This window comes from Budorcas taxicolor, chromosome 2 (genome assembly GCF_023091745.1).
Source record: "Budorcas taxicolor isolate Tak-1 chromosome 2, Takin1.1, whole genome shotgun sequence".
NCBI classification, from domain to species: Eukaryota; Metazoa; Chordata; class Mammalia; order Artiodactyla; family Bovidae; genus Budorcas; species Budorcas taxicolor.
Window position 1 is genome coordinate 8,423,222 of NC_068911.1, and position 24,267 is coordinate 8,447,488.

At 60.4% G+C, this 24,267-nt stretch overlaps 1 protein-coding gene across 1 annotated transcript; it reads right to left on the reverse strand.

The window, feature by feature from the left end:
• Positions 1–678: 678 nt before the first annotated feature.
• RASA4B (RAS p21 protein activator 4B) lies at positions 679–23,038 on the reverse strand. Its single transcript, XM_052636414.1, has 21 exons — positions 22,861–23,038; positions 18,000–18,056; positions 16,362–16,475; positions 15,818–15,879; positions 14,575–14,704; positions 12,661–12,742; positions 11,886–12,017; positions 11,569–11,660; positions 10,160–10,277; positions 9,770–9,920; positions 9,382–9,446; positions 8,959–9,071; positions 8,512–8,704; positions 8,144–8,281; positions 6,920–7,064; positions 6,600–6,769; positions 5,991–6,128; positions 4,660–4,795; positions 3,014–3,134; positions 1,038–1,102; positions 679–940 (listed from the first exon to the last, which is right to left on the reverse strand). The coding sequence occupies exons 1-21, from the start codon at positions 22,923–22,925 to the stop codon at positions 819–821; spliced, it is 2,409 nt and encodes an 802-aa protein (XP_052492374.1). The 5' UTR covers positions 22,926–23,038; the 3' UTR covers positions 679–818.
• Between the last annotated feature and the right edge of the window lie 1,229 nt (positions 23,039–24,267).

Below are 24,267 nucleotides of genomic sequence, written 5' to 3' on the forward strand. Positions count from 1 at the left end.
TGGCAGGGCCAGGCTATGTAACAGTTTGAGGTTCTGACCTGCTTCCTCTTGCAGGCCCGCTTGAAGGGCCTGTTTGGGGGCTGCAAGGAGGGGCAGCTGGTGAGACATGTCAGGCTCATAGCCTGTGGGATGGAGAGTGGGACCGAGGGGTGTGGTGGGGACAGTAGGTGGGAGGAGAAAGAAGTCCTCAGGATGGGGGGCAGCAGAGAAGAGTCAACGGGGGTACACAGAGTCTATGCTGGTGCCCAGTCCTCGGCCATCCCCACCAGCAGCGGACCCCCATCACGAGACCCCAGAGCCTTCGCAGTCACAGCAGGTTTATTGTCGGCAATAAGCACCTCGATGCTCTCCCGGGGGGCACAGCCCAGGAGCGGGTGGGGTGGCGGCTGGGAGCAAAGCGGGTGCTGAGGTCCAGGCCTGGTCTCCTGGGCTCGGCGCTCCCTCCTGCCTCTCTGGATCTGAGAAGTGTCAGTCCATCTGGGAGTGGGCCACCGTAAAGGGTGGCTTCTGGCTGGCTCTGCCCTGGGCAGGAGAGGAGGGCCCTGGCGCAGCCTGGGGCATGTGGTAGAGATGGCGGCGGGGAGCAGCCTGGCCTTACAGAAGAGCGAGAGCAACTGAAGCTCCCTGGAGACATCAGGCGGGTGATGACTGGCCACAGCCTTGTCAGCCCTGGACTCCGGAGCCCCCAGAACCCTGGCTCCCCCAGCCCAGGAGGGACCTGGGCCCTGCACCCCAATAAGAGGGAGTGAGGCAAAACACTGAGAGTGCGCGGGGGTCTCCCAGCACTTGGCGGGGCGCGGCGCAGCCTGTGGGGCACCTCACGTCTGCAGCTCCAGGATGCGGCTCGGCTCCGAGGGCGGCAAGCCGGCTGGGCTGGACCTGTGGGCCTCCTGGAGGTCCCCGAGCACCTGGAACAGCTCGGCCAGTGGGTCCCCAGGGGCTGGAGGCAGACACGGGGTCAGAGAAGAGAGGGCCCCCCCAGGGAGGGAGGCCCCACCCACAATGCCCGAAAGGGGGCTGGGGTGGGTAGCACCTACCTTCCCCAGGGCCCGTTGGCCCGCGGCCTGCCTCTGGGCCCATGCTCAGCTGTCGGTGTTTCTCCCTGTGGGGAGAGAGGACAGGGTGTGAGGCTCCCATGTCCCAACGGGACCCAGGGTGACCCCAGCTGGGACTCCTGAGCTGGAGAGGGTCCTGGGGGCAGGGGCCTAACTTTTCCAATCTACAGGCAGAGATATGGGCCCAGGTCTCAGCTGGCCCCCACTCACTGCCCTCGTCCCCGCTTCCAGCCCCCTCCCTTGGTCCCCCCTCACCCCTCACCCCCCACCACCCCGGCAAAGGCAGTTTGGAAACCAAGGTTGAACCGTGTCACTCCTGTTTTGCAGGGCCCTTGGGAAGAGGGCCAAGCGGACCCTGAACATCCCCTAGTGTTAACTGGCTACGGAATGAGTTTCTCTCTTTTGGGAACAGGAGACAGTGATTTTTTTTTTCTGGCCACACTGCACAGCATGTGGGATCCTAGTTCCCAGACCTAGGGTCAAACCTGCACCCCCTGCATTGGAAGCACGGGGTCTTAACCGCTAGCCCACCAGGGAAGTCCTGAGAGTGCTGTTTCAAGCGTGGCTCCTGACGCGTTCACCAACGGCACCCCGGGCCGCTCAAGTACAATCCTCTGTGTGTTTACACAGAGGGAAGGCGAGCAGCCTTCGTGCAGACCTTGTGCCCCTTATTGAGAAATTCTATGGGCTCAGTCCTTTGACTGTCTCCTGGATCTATTCTGGGAGAGACGTGTCCCTCTGCTGAGGTCTAACAAGCTCCCCCACTCAGGTGCCGCAGGTGACCCCGGGGAGTCCAGTCTGGTCCCTTACTCCTCTGCTCATTTGCTTCTTCAACATTTACTAGAAGAAGAGAAATCTGTGCTGTTTAAGCAAACAAATGTATGATAATCTGCCTCAGCAGCTGTAGGAAACCAGTGCAGCAGGGGGCCGCGGACAGGTGATCGGGCCAGAGGCTGGAGTTCCTGGTGGGGCAGAAGTTCTGGGCAGCAGGCTGGAATGGGCCAGGGCTGGTCAGAGGCTCTGGAGGTGGGGAGGCCCTCAAGGCAGGCTGTGCTGGTTAAGAGCCTGGGCACTGGTCTCACCTGAGCCCCAGGTAGGTTGGGTTCAAATCTTTGTGCTCTCTGTTGCTTCCTGGCTTAAATGGGGGATGATAAGAATCCACCTGTTTCAGTAGCTGCAAAAAGTGGTTTTTAAAAAGCATCCCATGTTTTCTAAGCTGGAGCCAGGGGCTTCCCTGGTGGCTCAGGGGTAAGTAATCCTCCTGCCAAAGCAGAAGACACGGGTTCGATCCCTGGTCACACATGCCTCGGAGCAACTAAGTCCTTGTGCCGCAACTCTTGAGCCTCTGCTCTAGAGCCTGGGAGCCAAAACTACTGAAGCCTAGATGCCCTAGGGTCTGTGCTCCGCAACAAGAGAAGCCTCCGCAATAAGAAGCCCTCGTGATGCAGTTAGAGCACAGCCCCCACTCACTGCAACTAGAGAAAAGCCTGCAAGGCAATGAAGACCCAGCACAGCGAAAGATATTTTAAAAAATAAAGTACAGAAATAAAACTAAAATAAGCCAGAGCCACGGCTGAGAACCACTGAATTAAGTGAGTTTGCTGACAGCAGTCCCGGTCCTCTGAGGGCCCCACGGAAGTACTGGGCAGATGAGGGGGCAGGGTCAATCGGGGCGGGAATCAACCACAGCCTGACCCTGGGCTTCCACAGCCCTTGGCACCTTCATCCAAAATAGAGCCAGCCTCATGCTGCAGAGATCCAGGCACCCTGCCCTCCCCAGCTGTGGGTGCCCTAGCCAGGAAGGTGTGGGGGCTGGATTAGGAAGGAAGAGAACAGCCACCATGGAGGAGCCCTGAGCCCGATCCTGGCTCTGGCCACCCCCAGCCCCCCAGCACATCCCCGGGGGCTGCCCAGGCTCTGCCGCGTGGGCCTCACTGCCCCCGAATGGGCCTCCTCACCTCAGTGCAGCCTCCACACCCAGGAGGTGCCGGTAGATGAGCTGAGCCTCCAGGTCGTGGTCGAGAGGGTCATTCCACTCCTGCAGGGTCACCCAGGACCGCGTCTTGTTGCAGCCCAGATCTGGGGGCAGAGAGGGGACAGAGTGGTGGGCAGGCACTGTGAGCTTTCACATCTGACTTCCTGGAATGCAGATGGGGAAACTGAGGCCTAGAGAGGGCAAGGGGTGGACTCAGGGGCCCCCCGGTGCGGGGCTGGGCTGGGGGCACAGCCTGGGAGGTCTGGCCCAGGGCCGGTCGGTGGCGCCCACACTTCAGGGGGCAGCCCCTCATCTCCCTCCTATTCAGCTCCTGAGCAGTAACTGACATAACTGCAGGATGGGGAAGTTATGCAGGATACAACCTAGGGTGCTGGACCACTTTCTGGAAGATTCCTGCCTAGAAGGAAGCTGGGAGCAGCCAGGCACCATAAGGTTATGGTGAGAGGAGCCAGGAGGGTTGTGCCTTGGAATGAGCTGGCTCTGCCACGTGCTGGCTTCACGACCTTGGCACAGACATCCGCCCTCGCCAAGACTCGGTCTCCACCTCTACAGTACGCAGCTATCAGGCCCTGCCTCGTAGCGCCCTGGGGAGCCCTGCTGCGCCAATGACAAGGGTTCTCGCCACAACGTTATAGCCGGAGGCTGCAGGCCAGGCCCATCACCCAGGGACATGCTCGTAACAAGCTGCCCTTGCTCCCTGTCAGAGCCAGGGCTAAGCATGAGCAAGTGGGCCATCTTCCCAGGGCCTGGACCATGCCGAGCTATGGGGCTCAAGGCTTGGCCCGGCCTGCAGGCAGGGGGTTGCTCGAAGTGCTGAGTGTCTTCTGTGACTGGGGAGCAAGAATTTTGTAAAGGAGATACAGATAATGCAGGAAGATCTGGAACCTTCAAGAACTTTGCTGTCCAAGAAGATAGCCACTAGCCGCGTGAGACCATTCATATAAAAATGAATTGAAATTAAAATAAATTCAAAACTCAGCTCCTTGGCTACACTCACCCCATCACAAGTGCTCAACAACTTCATGTCCACAGCTGGCACACACACAGTGTTGGGCCATACAGATACACACCATTTCCATCATCACTGAAAGTTCTAGAAGCTTCTCTCTGCCCTCTCTCTAGGGCCCAAGGCCCAGGGTACCCCCAACTCACAGCTCCAGTTATCGGGCTGCCAGTGTGGCAATATGCAAATTCAGGAGCTCTCTTCAGCCCTCTTTAGCAAGGAATCCCTAAGGCGTGTTCCTCAGAACCCTGGTTCTGCAAGAAGCTCTTTCATTGGGCTGAAAAAGGCTTCCCTGGAAAAGGAGTTTGGAAAGAGCTGGACTAGATGGCAGCAGATACGGGATGCTAACTCTGGCCTCCTCCAGGGTCTCTCAGGCACCCACAGGCTTTGTACACACCAAGTGGCAGTTCCCAAACCACCAGATCACGGGACCCTTTCTGCCCAGAGCACCTGCATGGCCTGGCTGGCCTCAGGAGTGCCCACAGGTGCCCAGGTGGCGCCCAGGTGGCCACCAAGGTGGGGCTCCAGAGCCCCATGTCCTAGGCAGGGGCCTGAGGCCTATGGGGGACGGACTCAGCACTGTGGCTTTCTGGCCTGCATCCCACCTGTCTTGTCCCTCTGGTGGCAGCAGCTCCATTTGTCCCCACGGAAGATGCCAGGGTGGTAGGAGCCCAGCAGGCCGGTGTTGTTGATGCAGACCTTCCGCAGAGCAGACAGCCACTGGTTCAGCTCGTTCACACACTGCAGGGGATGAGGGGGAGGGGCCATGATGAGAGGTCACCGCCTCCAGGAAGCCCTCCATCCTTGAAGCTGCCCTGCCTCTCAGGACTACATAGTCTTGAGAGTTGGCTCAGCAGCTTTGGGGGAATTAGAAAAAGCTGCCCTTTCTCCAGACGCAGGCAGCCCACACCCAGCACATGGACTGGTGAGGGAGCGAAGGCTGCATGTCAGCCCCACTGGCCCCCACAGCCAAGCCCCTGGGCAGTCCCAAACCCGCCAGTCATGTGTGCTGGCTTTGCTGTCACCATTTCTCCCCTGTGGCTCTAGACTCTGACCCATCAGAGAGTCCTTGGGGGTTGGGCCCCATCAGATGGGTCTGTGACCTCCCACCCCTGCATCCAAGACAGTCACTCTGGGGAACAAAGCACATCCCCTCCCACTTCTCCATCCCCCTTGTTCAATGTCCCTGCTCAAATGCTGCCGTCAGAGGCCCTCCCTGAGCTCCCCTCCCTGCCGCACCCCACTCTGTCCCCTCTCTCTCAGTCTCCATTGCCAATGTCAACAAAGCGCTGACGTTAAAATAATGTCAAATATTTTCACTGACATTTAAAATATTTATTTATGGATTTATCTCCTTCCCTGTGATGGAAGCCCATGAAGGCAAGGACTCTGTTCTGTCTGCCGCAGTACCCCCATCACTTAGATTAGTGCCCGGAACCTAGAAAGGACTCAATGAATATTTTTTAGATGAATCAATGGGTGAGTGAATGGGTTAATACATGAAGAAGAGAAGGAGATCTGAGAGAATGACCCACAGCCACACACTTGCATAAACGATTGTTATGTGTGGAAACATATGTACACACACACACAGAAACACACAGACACCAACTTAAGACAAGTTCCAACAAATATATACAATGTGAAGATTCAAGACACAGGGACACACTCATCTATGCACTGGACCACCCTGAGACCTAGGACCTATGTGTGGGTGCCAAGACAGGGCCACACAGACATGGGCATGGCCTCCCAGGCACCCAGACCCCGAGAGACACACCCACGGCACTCACATCAGCTTTCACACCCATGCTGTGCCTGATACAGCGACAGGCGGTCAGAAGCTCATTCAACCTTCACTCCAGCCCACCCAGGGTGGGGAGAATTTCCCACAGGACCCCCACTGGCCGTGGGCCCCCCTCCGCACGGCCCACACCTTGCACTGCAAGTAGGCAGTCTGGAGCCTGCCCGAGTCATCCGTGTAGATAGCCTGCATGACGTGGGAGCTGCCGAAGCTCTTCTCCTCCACCTTCTCTGCTGCCCGGATGTTGGCGAGCTTGATGAGGGTGCTTTTCTAGGGGAATGGGGACAGGGGAAGGGAGGCTCAGGCCGAGGTCACTCCCCTTCCTATTTCTGGGCCTCAGTCTCCCCTTCTGCAGCACCAGGGATTGGCACCAGGGATCCAGAGGACTCACCCTCCCAGGAGCCTGCTCTGAGAGTGACCTCAGCCAGGACAGAGTACAAGCTCACTCAACCTGGCCTCTTGGGGGCCTGAGCATGCCTCAGTGCCCCACCTCGCTCACACCCCGACCAAGAAGCCAGGGCCAGACACTGCAGCTGCTGCCCACCCCAGGATCCCCTAGAAAGAGGACCTTCTTCCTTTTGGGTCTTAAGTCACCCTGTGGCTGCCACCAGGAGCTGGCCCCTGCCTGGCTTTCTTCTCCAGCCCCGGTGGTCCCTGAGATGGGCCAAGAGGAAGGGACAGGTGCCTCCAGGGTGTTCCAACCCCACAGAGCCCCTCTTACCCTCTGCCGCCCTTACCCACCTTGGAGCTGGGGGTCTTGGCAAAGCTGAGGGCCTCCGTGGTGAGGGAGAAGTGGAGCTTCTTAAAGGAGGAGGATGTGAGGGGGCCTTTGCCCTTGGTCCTATGGATGAAGAGCGGCCCCTCCTTCACCGGGGGTGCCTGCAAGCTCAGGGCCCGCTGCAGGTCCAGCTCTGTGGGCCAGAGAGGGAAGGCAACACGTGAGCCCTTGGCGGGGGAAGGCGGAGCAAACTTCAACATCAGGCTGTGGGTGGAGCAGCACTGAGGTGGAGAGGCACTGAGGTGGACGGGGCAGGGGCGGGGCCGCGCCCTGAAGGGCTCACCGTCTTTCTCCTGGATGTCCACCAGTTTGGTGATGAAGTCCTTCAGCTGGGCCACGCCCTGGCGCACCGTGGGCTGCAGCGGTTCCATCCAAGTCTCCTTAGCCCTGGAAGCTGGCGTGTCCATGTTGCCCACGTTCTGGACCGCCTAGGGGTTCGACAGCAGGAAAGGCCAGACTCTGCTAGAGTCAGACGCCAGGCGACGGCTGCTCCCACCACCCCCCACCTGCACCCTGTCTGTGCTACTCCCACAGTAGAAATGGAGGCAGGGGCGACCCAAGCTCTGCTCAAGGGCCCACTCTATCCCACTGGGGACCGGGGCGGGGCGGGTCACAGTTTGCCGTCTTTGCTGCTACTGCTGCTGCTAAGTCGCTTCAGCCGTGTCCGACTCTGTGCGACCCCATAGACAGCAGCCCACCAGGCTCCTCTGTCCCTGGGATTCTCCAGGCAAGAACTCTGGAGTGGGTTGCCCTTTCTTTCTCCAATGCACGAAAGGAAAAGGGAAAATAAAGTCGCTTAGTCATGTCCGACTCTTAGCGACCCCACAGACTGCAGCCTACCAGGCTCCTCCGTCCGTGTGATTTTCCAGGCAAGAGTCTTTAGGGAACTTATAGTTGGGACTGAAAGTGAAAGTGAAGTTGCTCAGTCGTGTCCGACTCTTTGCGACCCCATGGACTGTAGCCCACCAGACTCCTGTTTCCATGGGATTTTCCAGGCAAGAGTACTAGAGTGGGTTGCCATTTCCTTCTCCAGGCGATCTTCCCAACCCAGGGACAGAATCCGGGTCTCCCGCATTGTAGGCCAGACGCTTTACCATCTGAGCCACCAGGGAAGTCCATAGTTAGGGACTACTTGGGCCCAGTCTATTGACCTGTGGATTTCACAGCAGACTCTGCTCCACCGGGTACCCTGGCCCCAGCCTGGTGCCAGGGAGATAAGGGCAGCCTGGTAGTCAGTAGATCTGGGAGTTAGAAGGTCCCTGTTCTCCCAACATGTGGTGCGACCAGGCCTTGGGCACCCTCCAGCTCGCGGACTTGTTCCCTTAATCATGAGACTGGGCGACCATGAGAAAGCTTTGAAAACTATGAAGTGCCGTGCCGCAGGAGGGTACCGGCGGCCTGCCACAAGGCGTTCCTAGAGCCGATGTGAAACACAATGGGGAACATAGCAAGGGCCCCAGTCAAGCACCCAGCTGGGCATCTTCCGCCAGGATCCGCAGCCCCGGACCTTGGCCAGCAGGAGCAGGGTGCGGCTGGTGCGGGCGTCCGCGTGCCGCTCTCGCAGGTGGAAGAGCTTGGGCGCCAGGATGGCAGGAGAGACGAAGCGCAGGCACAGGAAGCTGGTGACGGCGATGAAGGGCACGTTCTGGAAGGGCGTGAGAGAGTGGGGGGCTGGTCTCCGCGAGGCCTGGGCTCTTTTGACAGCTCCCTTCCCTTTGGGACTCTCTCCCTCGCTCCCGTGACCTTCCCGAGCTCGGCCCCAGCCTGGGCTTCTAACCATCAATCAGGCCCCTTCCTACCAGGCCCTGAGACACCCACCCCTTCTTTTCCCGCCACTTTCTCCCCTCCGTCTAGCCCCACCGACAGAGGGCGCACCTCGTCCTGGGCACCGGGGAAGCGCTCGCGCACGCGCCGGAAGAGCTGGCGGAAGGTGGCCCGGACCACGGCGGGGCACGCGCGAACCGAGCGGCTGAGTGCGCTCAGCAGCGCCCCCAGGTGGGCGCGCAGCGTCTGCGCGCTCTGCTCCAGCACCTCGGCCTCGGTCTGCGGGCGGTGCAGTCCAGAGCACCTGAGTGGGCCCCGGGGGCGGACCCGCCGAAAGATCGAGGTCAGCGCCTGCACCCACGACTCCGACAGGGGCGCCCGGAGACACAGGTGTAGAAAGACATCAGCCAAGACAGGGACACAGTCAACGCACAAGTGGGCAGAGCGGACGAAAGGCCGACTCAGGCAGAAAGAAACACACGCACACTTTCACAAAGGGCCTGACCCGTCCCCCTGTCCGCCCCCCACCCCGCCCTCAGGGGTCACCCCTGGCCTCACCCTACATCCTTGACCTCCACCTTGCTGGGATCCAGCTCCACGTACTTCTTCTCCTCAAATACCCTGTCAATGATGGGGCCCAGGACTCCGTGCAGATACCGCATCCCTGCCACCTGGGGGCCACCGCGAGCAGCGTTGGTCCCGCCTCCCACCTTCGGCTACCCGCCCTCTCTCCCCGCAGCTGGCCTCCCAGCCACCATCTGCCTGCTGTAGCCACCCAGGGTAGAACCTGGCGCACACAGGGGAAAGCTGCTCAACAAACTGCAGCTACATGAATGAATGAATGAGTGAACGGAATTCTCAGCCTTAAAGGGCCCCGGACAGGAGGCAGATGAGTCAAGTTTAAGGCGCAGCTCTGTCTCTCCGCCTCTAGGAATCTCAGTCTCCTCTATAAAACAAAGACAATACACCATGCAACCTCACCTTCAGAAAAGACTCCATGGATTTGGAGGCCAGAGAATTGCTCCGGAACAGGGTGTTCGCCTCACCTACAAGCAGAGGTTCCCGTGGGCAGGGAGTTGAGAGAGTGACAAGGCTTTGGGGAAGAGGATGGAGGAGCTTAGGACTAGGGGCTCCTTGCTAACCACTCAGTAAAGAGCCTCCTGGCCACCTGTCAACTCAGCACCCCATCTCTGCCTTTTGCTTTTTCCTTTACTTCCGAATCTGACCCATCTCCCTCCTTAACTGGACCCATTGGCCTCCTGCAGGAGGACTCTGGGATTTCTCACCTCCGAGCATCCCTGGAGTCCTAGGCTCCCGGCCCTCCACCCCAACCCGGTGCCCTAACAGGCCACTCCCTCCCAGGCCTCACAGGTGCGGCTCAGCTCCAGCTGAAAGAGCAGGTCCAGGAAGTCTTTGGCCAGTCCTTGCCCCAGGAAGAGCTTGAGCAGGGTGGTGGCCACTTCCTGGCGGCACTCCGTGCTGGTCGTCTCCTCAATGAGTGAGATCAGCTGCCCTGGGCCCTGCAGGGGGCGGCGAGGGGAGGCGGGGCTGCAGGACGCACAGGGGAACCCCAACCCTTCCCTCTCAGGACCGCAAAGGACCACAGAGAAGGCGGCCCACTGTCCCAAGGGACGGAGGGGCCCTGGGCACTGGCTGGTTCTGACGGCTCAGATCTTCGCTCTTCAGAGCGTGTTTAGAAGGACAGGGAAGACACACCCACAGTCCCTGAGTCTCCCGCCTTCCCCCGGGGGCTTCTCACCTGGTTGCCCAGCTTCACCTCTCGGCACAGCAGCTGCACCAGGGGCTGGTAGCAGCCGGATGGCAGCACCGTCTCGTCCCGCAGCTGCACCTCCAGCTGCAAGGAGCCCAGGTGGCCCCTGGAACGGGCAGCCCGTGACCTCTCCACCAGGGACCCAGGCCGCCCGGGGCCAGCCCCTTCCCCACTGCTTCTGTCTTCCCTGCCATCCCTCTGAGCCAGCCGGCCCTCCACCGAGGTCTCCTCGCACCGTCTCCTCCACCTCCCATTCTCTGCCCCGGCTGTTCTGTTTGGAAAGCCCTTGCTGCCTCCATCCTCAGGGGAGCTCCATCCGTCTTCAAGGCCCGGCTCCCTACCACCTCGAGACTCCTGAGGACCCCAGGCTTCACCCATGTGGGCCTGCTAGGCTCCCCGGCCTTGAGTTTGTCAACTCCCAGAGAACAGCTCCCATGTGTATATTTTACACAGGAAGCAAATCCCCAAGCTTCATGACAACCTGCCAGGGGAAACTGAGGCTCAGACTAGGTAAGCAACTTGCCACATTAGACCTAACTTCCAAGCTCCCCTGTTCTGACCCCTCCTGGGGAGGCTGCTGACCAAGGCTTGATAGACCCTAAGGCCCCCCACCCCCACTACCTGCAGGACAGCCCGGCTAAGTGACAAGTGACAAGACTGCCGTGGCTGGTTCTATGGAAATGTCTTGGAGTTGGACACAGCGGTCCACCCAACCCCTGTCCTGATGAGGGTGTGTGTGTGGGGACGGGGCTCTGGGACCTCTTGTGGACTCACAGAGCTGAACCATTCGAGGTGGGGACACTGCTGTTCCTCCACTTCCAGGCTGAGTAGAGGGCAAGGGGGCCAGGGGGCTTCCTTATACGGTTGCCAGATTCACCAAAATAAAAATACAAGGCACTCAGTCACACTGAGTATCTTAAATATAAGTTTGTCTCATACACTTCATGGACATACACTAAAAAATCAGTTCAAGGTTTATCCCAAATTCAGCTTCACCAAACATCCTGTATTTTATCTGGCAACCCCATTCCTGGAAAACTGGGGGGAGAGTGAGAGCTATGGCTCAGGGACACTGACTCAGAGCTCTGGAGACTTGAACTCTGGTCTAGGGTCTGCAGAGACACCCTTAAAGGGAAAGTATCTGAAGGCTTGTTCTAGAATCTGCCAGAAGACGGAAAGCAGGAGGCTCGTACTGCCTTGGAGCTCTGAGGTCAGGGCTGAGCCCAGGACTGTCAGAAGGGAAAGAGGAGAGGATGCTAGCCTGGTGGACAAGGGCACAGGAAATCCAGGGCCGATCACTCACCCCCGGCCGGCACACCTGCCTGCCTGCTGGAGCCGAGGCTCAGCCTCCCAGGGCCCAGACCCGCCACCCCTGCGGCCAAGCCCCAAGCACTCACTCTTCCCGCCGGCTCTTGGACTGGTCAGGCTGCAGCCGGAACCAGCCCTCCTCCCGCTGGGCTGCCCACAGTCTCTGCACGTTGACCACCACCTGGGAGCGGGACAGGCCGTGGTTGTTGGCGGGGGAGAGGTGGGGACGACCCAAGGCTGGGATCCTCATTTCTCTTCCTTGCCAACCACTGTTCTTTGGAGAGGGGGTACCTGCTGAGGGTCCCTGAGCACCCGGGGGATCCCAGGCCTCCTGAGTGCCCGGCTGTGGGATGCGACAGCCGGATCGGAGGCCGGCAGGGGTGGCCTGAAGGGGCAGGGTGCTCACTTTGCCCAGGAAGTCATTGCGGCTGACAAGGTCCCAGTCCCAGGCCTCCACACACAGCGCCTCCGCCGCCCCTTCCTCCAGCTCGAACTCAAATGTCTCGTTCCAACGTGGGTAGCATGACTTTTTCACGATCTGCCCCAAAAGAAATCCCTGATCACTGGAGGCGGGCTGACTCCACCAGTCTCCCCGGGGCCACCCGAGCGTGGGGCCACCCCACACACCTCCCTTGGGTTCCCTGCAGGGGCTCTGAGGCAACAACCCCTCCTTGTCCGCACAGAGGCCCCGAGATAGCAGAGGTAACGATTCCGTGTCCAAATCCCTACTCACTTCTCAAGTGGGGAAATCAAGGCCCAGAAGGGATAAGACACTAGTCCAAGGCCACACAGCAAAATGGTAGCAGGCTGCCCTGAGAACCCAGGTCTCGACGCCCTCCCCACCAGGGGCAAGTCCACCCCGCCCCTGCCGGCTGTTTCCCGGAGTTGAGAAAAAAGCAGTGTGGGCAGGGGTTGGACTTGGCAGATTAACCCCTAGGTGGGCAGACTGTCGCAGCACACCCGGGCCAGGGGCGCAAAGGCAGCAGAGACCGCAGAAGCTGGCACCAGAAAGGTGGACCCACCGTGCACCCTGGGAGAGGCCACCCTGCTTCCCCGAGCCTCCTCTGAGAGACCGCAGACCTCAGCTGACCTCCCCGGTGATGGTGATAGAGGATGAGGCCGTGAGGGCCTGGGCAGGTCCCCGAGCCCCCGGCCCGCTCCCGGCCCCCCAGCGTCCTCACCGAGGTCTCCTGCGTGCGGCCGTTGTATCGCACTCGGACAAAGGGGTCAGAGGCACCATTCCGGTCCTTGGGGGCGAGGTCCCTGCAAGGGACCAGAGCACCCACTTGTCACCCAGCCTCACCCAGGAGGACACCCCCTGCCCCACTGTGGGGTGACCCTACACCAGGCTGGAAAGGCCTGGGCGCAAGCTGGGAGGCTGCGGACAGTGTCTCTCCGTTTTCTAGACCCTGACTCCCACTGCATTCACCCCATGGACCCTCCCACGTGTTCCCCACACCAGGCTAAGGGTCCTCCAAGGCCCCTTCTGTCTCCAGCCAGCTGCTGCGCCTCCTTGGGTGGCAGGGACGCGAGGCAAGTGCGGCCTGGAATAGCCCGGTCCAAGGGCACATCTCACTGCCCTCCGTTCCCAAGGCAAGGCTCACCTCTCTGAGCCTCGGTTTCCTCATCAAGAAAGTGGAGAAGACAATCCCTTGAATGGAGGTAACGGGCTCCTAGAAGGCCTACCCCCTCCTACTTGGGGGGGGGCCCTTGGGGAGCAACCCCCACCACCATCCTGCCCTCTCCCTGCAGCTGGTCCTTCACCAGGACCAAATCTGGCCACGGCGCCCCCAGCTTAGCACCCTCTTTGGAAGAATCACGAACCCCCTCCGCCTTCCCTTCCCCGGAAATATAATTTTCTGCTCTTTTCTGTCTTTTCCAGTTTACGCCTCTTATGACTGCTTCTCTTTCCTCCTCAGAACTGCCTATTAAAATTCCAGAGCGTGGCCTTGAGAATCTGCCCAGAAACAGGAGGAGAAAATGTTCTTCCTGCCTCTGCAACAAAGGCAGCTCCGTAAGGGGCCAAGAGCCGAGGACAGCAGGGGAGAAGTCCCCTCACACACCAAAGGGAGGTATGACTGACCGCTGTCCCCCCTTCGCCCCCAACCCCGTCACTTCCTAAGAGGCGGCCAAGTCGTGTGCATGTGTGTGAGCGTGCATGTGAGCGTGTGAGCACTCAGGTTACACACAGCCTGGCCTGGGCGAGGCTGAGGACGGAGGAAGTGAGTGGGCAGAGGGGTGGACGGTCCGTGAGGATGACAGGGTGTGAGGGGACTGACTGTAAGTCTGCCCAAGTCCAGCCATTTTCCCTGGGGCTGGCTGTGCATGTCCCAGCCCCGGGACGCAAAATAAAGCCCAGCAGAGCCACCGGCCTCATGTTCAGGAGGCAGGCTTTCCTCCAGAGTGGCCAGCCACCCTGCAGGGACTCCACAGGTGCCAGCCGGCTGGTGGGTCCCTCCACAGGCTGCCCCCACTCCCACCCTGGAGGCAGGCAAGGACCCGGTGGAGGTGGGTTGGAGCCAGAAAGGAAGGTGCTTCTCACAGAGTGCGTGTGACTCACACTCAGGCCCCAACGGGAGTGGAGCCTGCAGCTAAAAATACCCTGGTGGGGGCGGGGGGTTCCCTGGCACAGGTGACAGCCCCAGCTTCCCATCCAAGTCACTCTCCCTCCGGGGAGAACCCCACCCCTTCCTCTGGAGATTTACAGCAACTCCTTTCACCGCCCCCACTACCCTACCCTACCCTACCGAGGGCTCCCCGCCAACCCCACAAGTCAGGCCAAGTTGACAATGAAGTTAAACCCAGGGGAAGCCCAGTCCTGGCACTGGGGCTGGACGATTAGGGAGCAGGGTCCCCTCCCCCTTCACCCCCACAGCTCGAGGATGCCTGGAAGTCCAGCATCAGACCAGCATCCTTGCCCCTAAGAGAGACAGCCTCCCACGGGGTCACCGGGGCAGCGTCTTCACGTCCCCAGGCTCCCCCCAGAGCCCGCCATCCAGGGAGGAAGCCTGGTGGCATCAGGGAGAGGAGGCCTAGCACCCATGGCGGGCTTCTCTAGTTCCGGGGGGCCCCCTGCCCAGCTCCCCATGGCTCACCTGGCCTCCAGCACAGAGCAGCGCAGCCTGCAGGCACGGGTCCCCGGAACCACCTCCAGCCGCAGGTGGATCTCGCCCTGTACCTCCTCATCAGGGTCGACCTCGGTCAGGTGGGCCCACCCGCTGAAACCTAAGGGGCCGAGGCTCAGCCAGGGGCCTGGCCCTTTTCCCACAGCGGCCCCACCCAAACGCCCCGGGCCCCTGCCTGATCGCCTCGAGGACCTCTCAAGCTCCCGGGAGGCCAGGGTTGCTGCCCCCAGTGGCAAGCGGGGACACCGAGGGTCAGGAGCTGAACAGCGGTGGGGTCAAAGTCCAAGTCCAGCGTGGTCCCAAGCTGCATCTGGTGGCCCTGGCCTTGCCCCATCCTGGGACAGGCCTCTCTGCCTCAGTTTCCCCATCTTAAGAGACGGGGAGAGTGGGCTGCCGGGAGGAGGATGCGACAGATGGGGGTGCAACAAGGGGATGGCATCACGGGGGCCACTGGCCCCTGAGCGGCCAGCTGGGGCCACAAGCAGGAGAGGCCTCAGGCCTGGCAGGGGCCAAGAGGCCCCGTGAGTCAGCAGCGGCCATCCCCGCAACCAGGCCCGCCCCAGCCTCAGGGATGGGAGCAGGTGTGTGCCGGGGAGGCCCCTCGGGAGTCACGGGGGCTCAGGCCAGCAGAGCCTGAAGCACCTCTGAGCTCCTGGTCTGAACCTCCATCGGCAGATGGTGACTCAGCCCGGAGGAGGCGGCACCGGGTCACACGGCCAGGCTGGGGCAGGGCTGACCCCTCCAAACATGTCAGTGTGCCCCAATCCTCCAGGGGCTCTCTAGCCACGCCCTGTCCCAGACCAATCCCCTCGACTGAGGACACTGGGAACCAGGCTGAGGAGACCTGGTGGGGTACACAGCCAGCCAGACTGGGAGGAGAGAACCCCACCCCTCGAAAACGGAACATAAAGAGGCCCCTTCCTCTGTGTGCAGAGGTCTCAGATCTCACTAGGAGCCCCTCATTGCCCCGGGGGGGTGTGGTCCCAACTAGGGGGGCAGAATGGTCCCAGCTACAGGGCAGAGACCAGGGAACAGGCGACGGAGAGGGCCACAGGCCCTTCGGGGGAGGGCCGTGATGGCTTTCCTGAGCACAGGGGACTGAAGGATCCCAGAGGAAGGTCTCAGATCAGGGGATGGGCCGGGGACTGGGCAGACCAGTGTAGGGGAAGGCAGGGGACGAGAAGCTGGCGTGGCCTCCCTCCTGGGGTCTTACCCTTAGGGTGAGCGGCCAGCGTGTCCCTTGTAAGGCAGACCTTCCCGATGACATCATCCCGGCTGGAGGGTGGAGAGGGAGCCCGAGCTGGGCAGGGCTGGTGCAGAACCGGAGACCCCCAATACACCCCACCCCCTTCAGGGCCCCTCTCGGGAGCAGGGAGGCTGACACTGCGGTCACTTACAGGAGCCTGCATGGAGCAGGGCCCGTGACCCTCTGGCAGGCCCTCTCGGGGGCATGTGTCTGCACGTGGACTTACGCGTGTGCCTACCTACACGCCCAGCTCTTCTCTCCGGGTGCCTGTTTCCAAGTTCACACCCCCATGTACACACAGCCCAGCACACATGCACGCGTAGTGGGGTGTGAGCATAGCGAATCCACACACACGGACACAGATGCTGCACACATCCAAGCCCTGCACCCTGCAGGTCCCCTGGGCTCCCCCTCCTTCCAGGCTGTAAACAGGAGGCAAAGTGACCCGCAGTCCCAGAGAGGGATGGGGGGCGGGGTCCAGGCCCCGGATGGGGAGCAGGGTTGTGCCCACCTGAGAGCATCCTCATCCATGACGTAGAAGGCCACCGAGTGGAAGGTGGGCGGCAGATGCACCTCGTACTCCTCGCCCCAGAAGGGGCAGAGGGTCTTCCACACAGTGGCAGTCCTGCAGGAGACGACCCTCAGCACCGCCCGCAGACCCCTGGCTGGGACAAGGCGGTGGGCGCTGCGGGGCTGGAGCCCACCCGTCCCTACATCCCCCTCCGTTTCCCGGACTGCTCTGCTGAGTAATGATTCTCCCTGTCCCTCCATCGTCCGCCGCCCATCATCCCCTCCTGACTGTGCTCTCTGCCCTGGCTGGGGCACTGGCTGCATCTATCAGGCCATTTTCCATTTGGGGAAACTGAGGCCAGAGTTGGCAGTCTCTGGCCTCAGGTCACACAGCAGGACAACGGCAGAGCCAGGACCGGAAGCCTAGCTTCCCAGCCTCCCCTGGCTCCTGATGCTGAAGAGACTCGCTTGCTGAGGGTGGAGGCAGGGGGATGGCCAACCTGACTCTGGGGACAGACAGTCCTCCTGGGAGGGAACCTGAGAGCCAAGGTCTGGAGCCTGCCCCACAGAGCCAGCTCTGGTTCATCCCAGGGCAGAACCCTCAACTCACAGGGCTGCAGACACTTTCCTGGTGGTCCAGCGGCTAAGACTCTGCGCTCCCACTGCGGGGGTGCGTGGTGAGCTCCATCCCTGGTCGCAGAACTAAGATCCCACATGCTGTGCGGTGTGACCAAAATAAACCCCGCAAAACTCCGCAGGGTAAGCTGAAACCTTCCAAGGACCTTGATGAAGGCTCAGGGGATCACCTTCACCCCAACCACTTCTTGGACAGGTCACTTGAACTCTGGGGCCTTGATTTCCCTGTCTGTCCTTGAGACAACCCGAGCAGTCAGGCATCTCCCCACCCTGCTCCCCCCATCCCCCAGTGTCCATGCTCTGGAGAGAGCCTGGAAAAAGGCACACTGTTTGCAGGTGGGAAGCACTGTGGGGCTGACGTAACCGCCTTGGCTATTGATTAGCAGTGGGCACCCCAGTGGGCAGAAGGGTGGAGCAGCTCTGGCCATGAACTTTGGAGGCAAAGGCCTTCATGGGAGAGGATACCAGACAGCAAAGACCCTGCCCAGCATCATGGGGCCCATGGGGAAAGGGATACAGCACAGGGGAAGTGGCCATTCTGGGCAAGTTAGCTTTTTTTTTTTTTAATGGGATGTGATGCTGTTGTATGGAACTCATGGTAAGTATTGGAGCTCATGGTAAGTATTAAACAGGCTGCAAAAGGTTTAGCATAGGGCCTGGCAGAGTCCATCCTTCCTGAGTGACAGCTGTGGTTACCAGCCATTATCCTCTGGCCCTTTGGCCGGTTGTAAAGTTGTCAGGAGGAACAGAGTGGGTGGGAGGCCCTTGGCTGAGAGCCCAGCGCACACGGTAGATAATCCTTCTATGGGCGTTAAGGCCAGTAATTAGCAAGGCTAGTCGGTCTTTTCTCACCTCCCAGCAGGCTGTCAGGACCTAATGGGCACCAAGAAATCAGAAGCTCCAAGCCCTGGCCATCTCCATGCAAATTTCACACGCCCTTAGATGTGGGAGTTGGGGGGCGGGGCAGGAGGACTGGATGGGGCTGGCGGGGCGGGGGCGGTACCTGATGATGGGCTCGTTGTCCACCTTCACAATGCAGTAGGGGTCGCTGCTGCCGGTGCTACAAGAGACGGGAGGGACTGATGGGGGCAGGCGGGCCATGGGCACCCCTCCTCCCAGCCCAGGAGAAAGGGCAGTCCAGGCTGAGGCACCAGGTCCTAGGCTGGGACCCAAAGACTCAGGCTGAAAAGTGTGCCTCCACTCCTGGTCTGGGAGGAGGCTGGTGAGGCAAAGGCAGGAACCTGCACCAAGGCTCCCCGGCCACTGCTTCTCCAGCTCAGGACAGGTCTCTTCTTCCTGCCGGTTCCCACAGCCCCCAAACCCTGCCTCGTCCAGGGGAGGACAGAAACCACAGTCACAAAAGCCCCTCCGCCACGTCAGTCTCTCCTCTGAGCCTTGGTTCCTGCTGTTGCTTCTGCCTAGACTGCCTTCCCACTCCTCCCAAAACCCCTTCCCAGGCCCCCTCCTCTGAGAGCCCACACCTGTCCCAGAGCCTGGGAGTAAGGTCTCCCCTCCCATCCCAGCACTGCTAGTGAGGTACTGTCACCAGCTGCCTCCTCTGCCTGACTATAACCCGAGAGTAGGGACCACTTCTGTGTTGACAAGGCTTGGCACAAGACTGCATCCCCATGAGTGTTGAGCGGAATGAATGAATGAATGGACAGCCATTAGCCTCAAGCTCCCAGCCATCTGGGAAAGAATAAATACGGAAGGCAAGCCAAGATGGCTTGGTTCCTCCTGTCTATGTTGGCGGGGGATCCCTGGGGTTGAGGGCAGCCCTGGCCAGGCCCAGGGTCTCTCCTGAGCAAGAAGCGGGAGTGAACTTTCTCCAGAAGTGCCCTTCAGGTCTGCAGCTCATAAAATGGAAGATGTTGGATTTGCATGTTGGAGGTTGGGGAATTCCAAGCCCAGCTTCCCTACTCAAAAGGGGATCCTCCTGCAGAGGAAGCTATTGGAGACAAAGGTTCTCCTGATACCGATGGGAAATGTCTCCCAAGACTCAGTCCCTCCTCCCCGTAGACTGGGATCTGTAACACCAGCTCACAGGGTGGCTGACCTGACGTGAGGGCCAGCCCACAGACTGTGTTTAGTAACTGTTAGCACCGCCCGGGACTCTCTGATCTTCCCTTTGTAACCCTCTCCCATTGTTCAAGAGCCCTGCCCCCGGTTGCCTTGCAGCAACTAAGCCCCAGCAAGGCAACTACTGAGCCCTCCAGCCACAACGGGAGTCCATGCACTGCAGCTAGAGAAGATACCATGTGCTGCAATCAAGACGATGCAGCCAAATCAATAAGTAAATACTTTTGTAAAAAAAAAAAAGAGTAGGCTTTTACGGACCTGAGCCCAATGGTGGTCCCTGGCCAGCTGTTGGGACTTGTGCTCTCTGCCCTCATGAGGCCCTTGGGCTGGGCCCCTTCCCACTTCTTCCCCAAACCACTCACTGCTGCTGCTGGCCCAGCCTGGCTCCTTGCGGGGCCTCTATATTTAGGGCCTTGGCAGTTTCCAGGCTGTAGAAGGGGGAGGATCAGGGCAAATCCTGAAATAGCCCCGGGACCGTCCCCAGGGCCGCTGGGCAAGGGAGCCAGCGGGTCACCGGTCACCATGAGACTCAGCTCCTCTCTGGCCGGCCCAGGCACCGGAGGATGGGGAGGAAGCAGGACAGAACCAAGCGGGCTCTGGAATCTGTTCGGGGAGCACCGCTGGGCCCTGTGCCCTTAAGAGGACTGAAAACCCACGAGTGGAAGTGGCAGAGAGGTGGGTGGCCACTGTGTGATGACCACCCCTCCTCCGAACTGTCTCAGTCAAGATGGATCACCAAGAATGAAGGCGAGCTCCCTGTCCTCAGAGGCATCCAAGTGCTAGCTGGAAGGGATGTTGCTCGTGAGTCAGGCTTGGGGCTCATGAGGCCCAGGGGTGCAGGCTCACCACCATCACTCCTGCCTCCAGCACTCAGGGAGGGCCTCCTGAGATTTCTGAACCCCTGCCATGCCCAAATGCTTTGCATGACATTTGCAAGGCTGGGTCCTCACTGAGCCCCACAGCAAGCTTGCAGCCTGGGTCCAGACAGGATGCTTGGTCTATCAGCAGAAGAGTGGATCTGACTCCTGACATCTCTCCCTACTGGCTGTGTGGCCCTGGCAAAAGACTTCCACATCCTAAGCGTCAGTTTCCCCATCTACAAACGTTTGTTGTAGCATTTGTTGGAGCAGTGTTTGGTCGCTCATTTGTGTCCGATTCTTTGTGACCCCATGAATGGCAGCACGCCAGGCTTCCCTGTCCTTCACCACCTCCCAGAGTTTGCTCAAATTCATGTCTATTGAGTCAGTGATGCCGTCCGAACATCTCATCTTCTGTCACCCCCTTCTCCTCTTGCCCTCAATCTTTCCCAGCATCAGGGCCTTTTCCAATGATCAGCTGTATAAGGCAGATATGAGACGACTCATCGGAAAAGACCCTGATGCTGGGAAAGGTTGAGGGCAAGAGGAGAAGCAGGCAGCAAAGGATGAGATGGTTGGATGCCATCAGTGACTCCATGGACGTGAATCTGAGCAAACTCTGGGAGACAGTGAAGGACAGGGAAGCCTGGCGTGCTGCAGTCCATGGGGTTGCAAAGAGCTGGACACGACTTGGCGAATGAACAAAGAGGACTGCATGGGAAAGGTCCTCAACACATCTGAATCTCCTCTACCGTGGAGCAGGTGTCCCTGAGGGCGCCGAGAATGCCAAGACGAATGAGTCATGGTTCCTGTGCTCAGAATCATGTGGCAGGGGCAGCCCACAAAGGAGCAGCTGGTACCAAGGGCTTCATCCTAACTCCAGCTGACCCAAAGTGCTACAGGGCAAGGAACCCTGCCCAAGGGCACCAGGGAAAGCTCTGGAGGGAAGCAGAAGTTTGGAAAGGGTCCTGAAGGATGAATAGGAGTTTTCCAGCGGCCCATGAAGGGAAGTGCTTGAAGGCGGAAGACTCACACATGTGCGAGAGCAGGGCAGTGGAGGCCAACAGCCCAGATGTGAGGGCCTGAGGTGGCGCGGGTTCACAGCTGGATCTAAGAAATGCTTGATGAGTCAGAGCTGCCTATACCAGCCACTATGGCGAAGACAGACCAAAGGAGGGGAGGGGAGGGGAGTACACAGGAGGCAAGAAAAGAGATTCTGGAGGCAGAACCCACAGAACTTGGTGACCCCTCCCCTGGGGATGGAGGCACCCACCCGAGGAGTCTCTCGCCTGCGGAGAGGCAGGGCTGGGGAACCGGGCATCAGGGTGGGCAGAGTGCAGTTTCACTGCCCTCGGCTGCTAAGAGCCTGGAGTCAGGCACTAGGGCCAGCGCCGTGGGGATGGGGAGGGAGGCGACAGACGGAGGGGCTGCACCTCCCAGCCGCCACCAGCCGGAGGAGGCCAAGCTGACCTAGATACCGGTGCCAGCAGGGGGGCGGAGGGCGGTGGGTGCTTGGAGGCTGGGCCTGGAGACCGAGACCCTTCTCAGAGCTCATCTGCCTCCCCACCCGAGAGACCACATTCCCAGCTCCAGCTCCCCTCCTCTCCCCTCCCCTCCCCTCACACAGCGAAACCCACCTTGACACAGCCCGCCCAGCACCCTCCCTCACCCATCGCCATGGCAACTGCTGAGCCTGGCCTCCTCAGGCCCAGGGGGCCTTGAACTGGAACTGCTGGTGGCGCTGAGCGCACTGGGAAACTCCCGGGGACCACTGTGCTCGCGAGGGAGGTGCCTGAGACCCCTCCTCCTGCGCCCCACTCCCGAGTCCGCCCCCCCTCGGCATCCCGGCACCCGCTGAGGAGCCCAGGGGTGGGGAAGCTGCCGGCCAGCAGACTTTGGACCCTAGGCTGCCTCCGGGCTCCCCGCCCCCGCCCCCGCCCCTCCTCCAGGCAGCCAGGCCCTCAGGCTTCATACTTTCCATCACCCTCCACCGAGAGGGATTTCCACCTCCAGTTTACGGCGGGGAAACTGAGACTTGGTGGACAATGAGCCGCCCAAGGCTCATAGGAGGGTGGCGGCAATGGGATCAGACAGCTCAGATCTGGCACCTACCCAGAAGGGTGGAGGTGGGGAGAAGGGGGAGGGGGGTGTGCTTTGGAAACCTCAAATCTGGCCAGGGGCCAGGGAAGGTCCTAGATGTCAGTGCTTGTGAGGAGCCCTAGGATTAAGACCTTGCTCTTCCACCTGGGGCCAGCATCTCCCTGTTCTCGGAGCCTCCGTTTTCCCATCCGTAAAATGGACCAGTGACAGCGGCCTTGCTGGGTGGTTTTAAGGGTTAAAGGCTGCTCCTCAGGCAAAGCTGAGGACACAAGAACAGCGACTCCCCGGCCACCCCATCCTCCACAGATCCTGCCTCTAGACCAACAGGGCTACTCTTCCTTCCCTTTTCAAAGGCACAGCAGGAAGCCCCAGGGCATTTCGGGTGCAGGGTGCATACTGCCAGGAACTAAGTGTTCCAGAACTCCTGAAGAAGACCCTTCGTTTTTAGGGGCCCTCCACCCCCTCCAGCCACACCCCCCGCAGTGCACAGAGCCAACTCCTTTTCTATGTCTCCCCCACGCCCGCTCCAGTTCTGTCGAAGCCCCTTCCGCTTGTGGGCCTCCGTCTTCCTTCACTGAAGGCCCCTTATAAACTCCCCCGCCCCCTCCCCAGTCCCGGGCCCTTCCCTGTCATCCCCTGTCCGGTGTTCCAAGCAAATCTCACTGTCCCTATTTCCCTGCCTGTCTCCCACCGCAGCCGCACTCGCCACACCCTCGCCACCACTGCTCTACTTGTGGGCGGGCCGTGTAGACCCCAGGAAGGTGAGGCGGGCATAAGGGGCAGCACCCCTCCTGGACAGTTCGGGTTCCCATCCCCAGGCTTGCTCACATGTCCTTGGCGGGCAGGTTCTTCCCCTCCACGATGCGGATGGACAGCGAGCTGCGCTTAGCCATCGCGGGTCCGCGACGCGGGGTCCTCAGCCAGGGGAGCCGGACGCCAGGTTCCAGTGCAGCGGCAGGCAGGCGGGCGGGGGAGCCAGCGCTGGACTGGGCGCAGGAGGGGGGCGGGCCCCGCGGGGTGGGGGAGGTAAACGCGGGGGCGGGGGAATCTCGTCCACTTCATTCACCCCCCCCACCCCCGCCCCACGTGCGGGGACACAGCGCCCGGACGGACCAATCGGCGGCCGGGGCTCCCCCGGGTGGGCGGGGCCGGCCCAAGCCGAGGCGTTCATTGGGCACCTGAAGCGGTGTGCGGGCGGGGCCTACTCCGGGCGGGGGCGGCGATGGTTGGTCCCGGCTCGCGGGTGGTGGCGGGGGAAGCGGAGGGGCCAGGGGCGCCCCACTAGGCCAGTGGAGACCCGAGGCCGCAGGTGACGTACGCCAGGACCCGCGTGGGCCACGGGCGTGGTCCGAGTATCTGTACCCAGGCGTTCAAGGGTGTGGGCCCGAGTGTGAGCTGGGAGGCGTGAGCAAGCGCGGGGATGCGCCGGTGGGATCGAGCGAGGAGGACAGCACTGGTCCCCGGGGGCTGACTCGGGGAGGCCCCTGCAAAGGTGTAAGTTGAACGAATAAACAACTGGATGAATTTGGCAAGCAACAGGTGTGTTGGTGTTAGACTCTCGGGGACCCAAAAGGAGGTGAAGCGGGGCAACTCAAACGTCCCGGGGATCCAGAGGTGTGGGGATTAGTCTGAAAGAGCCGGATTATTTGGGGGAACCTACTTGGGAGAAGGGGGCTTCCTCAGTTGTCATCTCATTTTCACCTTTTACATGCCCGGAGTGGGAGACTGGATGAATCGCTCAGGTTCACAGAGGAAAAATTATGTGCTGGAAGGTCACACAGTTGGCCCCTGGTGGGGCTAGGCTAGGCCTCCCCAGAACTTCGGGCCTGACTGGGGACCTTTCCACGCGGTCAGGATCCTTCTCTGAGACTCAGTGTGCCCCTTCCCAAATCTAGAAGTCACAGTCCAGGTCTGGCACAGTGGCAACTGGCTCTGGCAGCTGACTCAGGGGTGGCGGTGTGGATAGGTGGGAGGGGTATTACCCCAAGCATGACTGCAGACTTGGGTCCTCACCCCCGTCCCACCACTCCCTTGCTGGGTGATGCTGGATGGCTTCCTAGACCTCTCTGAGCTGGTTTCATTCCATCACCTGCAAAGAGGGAGCACTGACACCTACCAAAAGCACCTACCAAAAGGACACACTATGTATGGGGGTGCCCAGCAGGTTCTATTTTCTGGTACATTTTGTATTTTCCTGTTTTGTTATTTATACACTTACACGCATGCTTTACCAAA

Excerpts from the sequence above, each read along its gene's own strand:
- RASA4B (XM_052636414.1), bottom strand. The coding sequence starts at position 22,925 with ATGGCTAAGCGCAGCTCGCTGTCCATCCGCATCGTGGAGGGGAAGAAC. Across the intron at positions 18,057-22,860 it reads AACCTGCCCGCCAAGGACAT|CACCGGCAGCAGCGACCCCT; the intron begins GTGAGCAAGCCT and ends CGTCTCTTGTAG. Across the intron at positions 14,705-15,817 it reads GCTGGCCGCTCACCCTAAGG|GTTTCAGCGGGTGGGCCCAC; the intron begins GTAAGACCCCAG and ends TCGGCCCCTTAG.